This window comes from Poecile atricapillus, chromosome 3 (assembly GCF_030490865.1).
Source record: "Poecile atricapillus isolate bPoeAtr1 chromosome 3, bPoeAtr1.hap1, whole genome shotgun sequence".
Classification (NCBI taxonomy): domain Eukaryota; kingdom Metazoa; phylum Chordata; class Aves; order Passeriformes; family Paridae; genus Poecile; species Poecile atricapillus.
The window spans coordinates 31,685,906-31,690,718 of NC_081251.1; the positions used below are offsets into that span (position 1 = coordinate 31,685,906).

Here is a 4,813-nt window from a genome sequence, read left to right on the forward strand (position 1 = left end):
TAGACTCATCCACTCAGTCTTCCTGGTTGGGTGGCCAGCAACAGACCTGCACCACAGTGTCACCTGTCCCTGCCCTCCCTTTAATCCTGACCCTTAAGTTCCCCACCAACTCCTCACCCATCCCCAGGTGAAGTTCCATGCACTCTGGCTGGTCATTGACATGGAGGATAGCACCTCATCTTCCCTTCCAGTCCTTCCATCCCAGCACTCCAATTGTAGAAGCCACCATCCCATCACTTCTCTGTGATGCCGCCGAGACCACCGCCCTGCATGTATGAGCATGTCTCTAATTCCTGTTCATTCCCTATGCTGCATGCATTCCTACAGAGGCACTGTTGTGTCCCTGATAAGACAGACTTCCGGGCAGGAGTGTCCTTGAGTCCTCTGTGCTGCTCTGCAGGTGCTCCTGCTGACCTATGATCCCTTTCCTGGCTCTGGGCCTCTATGGCTGGCACTGGCATCAAACAGATGAGGAGTGGGATGGACAAAGGCTCTCCTCTGCCGGCAACCTTAGTTTAAAGCCCTCTTCATCAGCTTGGCAACCCTATAACCAAAAATGCTCACACACATAAACAGATGAAACAGTCCAGGCACCCACTACACCACGTAAAAACTGCTTTATTGATTGCAGTTTACATGTTACAATTAACGTATGATTCCAATTATTAAGCCAGCTGCTTATAATAAGCTGCCACCACAGTCACATGGGAACTGGACAAAGAGATGTTAGTTGCTGAGGCATCCTCAAATAGAATCAGTTGGGCTTCTTGGGCATTGAAGAGACAAGCAGATAATAAAGAGCATACATTGTTCCTGAATTAACGGAAAGAAAAGATATTTTCAGATTAGCACACACAGAATTCCTTTCAAGGCAGCTTTCCAGTTTGTTCCAGAAGAAATGCTGACAATAAGCAGCTGCAATTCAGACAAAATATATTTCCAAAGACACATCTCAATTCTTTTTTGAGATTCATATTTTAGGTAAAAAAAAAAATTAAATACATCCCCACAGGCTGCACAAAAATAAAAAGTGGGGAGAGGTATGTCTGTGTAACCTACACAGTCAAGAAGTAATGGTTACTCATTTCTAAAGTAGCTGAACTGAAAATCTGTTCGATCACCGCATTTAAGTCAGAGACTATTGCAAAATTAGGTAACAAGCAACATAAAGGTTAAATATATACTGCATTATGAATCTTGGTTATAATTCTGCTAGGTTTTACAGCACATGAGAACTCACACTGAGTATCACCTATCACTAAGAAGAGTCAGGCAAGTGCAAAAACTGTTTCATTGTATGTGCTATAATTACATTTTACTCCTTTGCAGAATAGATGAAGTAGCTGTTTTTCTCTATCACCATACATGAAACTTGAAGGAGTATCCAGACCATGGTACTAAGTCTGGGAAAAAGCCATATGAAAATCTAAACCTGGAAAAAGCACAAATGAATACACAGTATGTCCAAATGTGTTTTTTCTTCTCTACATACACTTTGCATGTTATAAAGAATAGACTGAAGACATTGCATAATTATTCTACAGAGAAAACATCATCCATGTTGGAGATTGTATCAAAGGAAAAATATTTTAATATTAGTGCATTGGAAATTGTACCAAAGCATAAGTATTTCAGTATTAGCCTTACCAAACATCGTAAGACCCGCAGTGGCTCTATACAACAGGGAATCTTTTGCCCCACCTTTAAGATGCACTGGGAGGCCATTATCCTCCTAATGGAAACAAGTGACAAAGATAAACTATTTATATGCAGTTCTTACAATATTGTGGTAATATAACTACAATTACCCAGGGAAGAATTACTACCCTATATTATCTTTCTGATTCCCAAAAGACAGTGAACCTTATTCAGACCCCACTCTGTTCTGAAAGTTTTCACTCTGGTATCAGGTGATGACTCACTAGGGGAGAATAATAAATCATGTGCACAGCTCGTATCTGAAGCAGTGACTGGCAGATGCCTGAACACTTCTGACACCAGCCAGACCCCTTGGGTGCACAGGATGTGATTACCATCCCTAGAAACCTCCCATCCATCTCCAGTATAGTCAATCCCTGCTACAGGGAGCAACAGGGGAAAGAGTCTGTATCGTCACTTGGTATATAGGAAACTGTTTTGCTTCACCCAAAGTAAAACTCCTAAGCATCAGACCCACATGATCTTTACCCCTGCAAGATCACCCTGCTCTGGATTTCAAGCATCTTCCAGTGCTGGTGACCTGCAACCTACCCCAGCTTAATTTGCTGTCCCACAAGGAATGAAAGGAGGAAGAGATATGCCTAGAGATCTCTGCCAGCAGAAACTGAACTTCTGACCCACTCCTATCACCAACATCACCCTCCCATTTCCTTCCCCTTGGCTCACAATGAACAACGTGCTCCTTAGTCAAGTGTCTCAAGACTAGCTTTCTGTTTCAGGGGAAAGAAAAGCAGTAAGATGCTAAATCTGTTTAAGGGGGCTTCTGATATGCTCAGTCCCTTTCACAGAGCTGAAGCCCAGATTATCCTCAGTATGAAGCTACAGCTCCAGGTTGTGGCTCACAGCTGGGATTACTCTCTTGAGTACTCTCTCTGCTTTTACTACTTCACACAGTGGCCCTGTCAATCAGGAACAGAATAATCCAAAAATTATTTTTAAGGATTCAATAATTTCCAAGGAATTAATCCAGTCACTTAAGACTTTTACAGTTTTCATAACTGAGAAATACAGTAATACCACATCCTCATTAAAAATTATGGGGCTCAACTATGAGCTATAGAAAGAGATGTAAGATTTCAGGTTTACCTTTTCACTCTATTTCTGCCTTCTCACTCTTTTTCTCTATTTGTTCCTTGGACATACTCCCCCATATCAACTAATTTCAGAGTACTTTACCTTTGTACCATGCCTAACACTTATGTGAAATTCTGGTACAAATCATTTCATGGGGTAAAGAACCCCCTAAAGAGTCAGCAAGTCAAGTATGCATGTAAAAATACTCAACCTCTGCAGAAAATAACTGCTAATTGCAAATGTTCTAGTCATACAACTGATTTTGAGAGCTCTCTTCAGATATAAAAGGGAGCCTGACCAGTTCCTTTAGAAAAAAAACCATGCAGTTATGATCTACTAAAACCTTGTTAATCTACTAACACTATTCAACTCATTACCTGAAAAAGCTTCTGATTCTCAGAAACTCTATTTGCAAACTGCCTGCGTGAAGCAGTGCTGATGGCTCTCTGGGAAACCTGGTGAAGAGCCTGAAATAAAAGATAAACAGTGTTTTAATAACAGTGACATTTTACAGCTCTCTCCACACAGGGTAGAAATTGCTTCTTTGAAAAGAAAGATAGAAATGGGACAGCAAATAAATAAAGACTTTTAAAAACAAACAGACAAAATTCATCAAAACATGCTAGTTCTGAATTCAGTAAATTTTTCAGCAACCTATGTAAAGGACTGCTTGAAAAGGTCCTGGCTATCTGGAAAGGACAAACTCGGTAAAATTACTTTCAGTAGGACATAACAGATTTACACATCTGTAGCGTAACCTCCAGGGTTTTTTTTCAGGAGAAATCTCTCCGTTTCTGCCCCTTATACCTCAGTTTTAGGCATCATTTCCTGTGTCTGACTAGCGAAAGGGACAATAATATTTTTGACAAACGTGTCTGTGAGGACAACGAACTCCTGTCACTGCTGCAGTTCGCCTACGAGCCACCAGTACAGGAGACAACCTTGACAGCACTAAGGAGGCACCTCCATCCCGCCACATACACAGCCTAAATCACCTTGCTGTGTCCTGAGCTGGAATCTGTTTCCACAGACTGATCATAGCGGGTAGCCTACCAAAATCAATATACAATTCTTGAATCTGCCTTCGCTACAATGTCAAAGCTCAAAGCGCGGTAGCTCTAAGCTGCCAGCGGCCTCCTTCAAGCGACACTGACAACACATCGTTCCCACACAATTACCGCCGCTAAAAACGCAGCCACGGGGCAAGCAAACATACAGGTGATGTTGGTTGCAAGGAACTGGACAAGGTATCTCCTCTCCTTACCCACCCTAAATAAACACGCTGTAACATATACCTCCTTAGAAACGAGCTAAGCGTACCCGAGCCCCTCGACTCAACTTTATCCTCTCAAGTCCCTGAAGCTCAACACTACGTGGAGCGAGTGGGCCGCCTAAGACCCTGCCCCGACCCCCGCAGGTCGCTCCGCAGCGCCCGCCAGGGAGAGCGGCCACCACGGCCGAGTCCCGCAGCCGGGCGGGCACCCTGAGCGAGCCCCACACACCGTCGGCGGCAGTGGGCCGCTCTCCCCGGGCCTCACCAGCACGTTCCGCCACATCGCGCTTGTTGGTCCTGTCACCTCCCGCCGGCAACAAGGGCAGCGGAAGGGGAAGCTGCTCCCCTGCCCACGGCGGACACACCACAGAGAGAGCGGCCCAGAGCGCCGCCGCAGAGCCCACAGCGCCCCCCGCCAGTCCGCCCGGCCCGGCTGGGGCAGCGCGGCCGGGGCCGGGAGCCCGGGCTGAGAGCCCAGCGCCGGGAAAGAGAAGTGGTGACCTCTCAGAACACGGCGGGCAGCAGCGGCTGAGGCACACCGGGAGCGTTTGTCTCCTCACGCCACACAGGCCCGGCGGGGAACCTGCTGACACGGGACTCTATGGTTGCCGGCCGCTTCCCTGCGCCTTCAGAGGGCGCTTCGGGAAGTCCATGAAATGTACCCCTAAGCTCCTACATACTGGATTTTACATCTCCTTTAGTTTAAAGGTTTAATATCTGCAGAGGGCGGGACGCGTGTCCTGCGAG

At 45.6% G+C, this 4,813-nt stretch overlaps 1 protein-coding gene across 1 annotated transcript; it reads right to left on the minus strand.

Moving 5' to 3' along the window:
* Positions 1-598: 598 nt before the first annotated feature.
* On the minus strand, positions 599-4,486 carry LOC131578031 (cytochrome c oxidase subunit 7A2, mitochondrial). The gene is made up of 4 exons (XM_058836405.1): positions 4,332-4,486; positions 3,171-3,260; positions 1,648-1,732; positions 599-813 (listed from the first exon to the last, which is right to left on the minus strand). The coding sequence occupies exons 1-4, from the start codon at positions 4,347-4,349 to the stop codon at positions 755-757; spliced, it is 252 nt and encodes an 83-aa protein (XP_058692388.1). The 5' UTR covers positions 4,350-4,486; the 3' UTR covers positions 599-754.
* Positions 4,487-4,813: the final 327 nt, after the last annotated feature.

Coding starts and splice junctions, on each gene's coding strand:
- LOC131578031 (XM_058836405.1), bottom strand. Junction 1,733..3,170: donor AGAATCAGAAGCTTTTTCAG/GTAATGAGTTGA, acceptor TGTTTCCATTAG/GAGGATAATGGCCTCCCAGT. Junction 814..1,647: donor TGCGGGTCTTACGATGTTTG/GTAAGGCTAATA, acceptor CCGTTAATTCAG/GAACAATGTATGCTCTTTAT.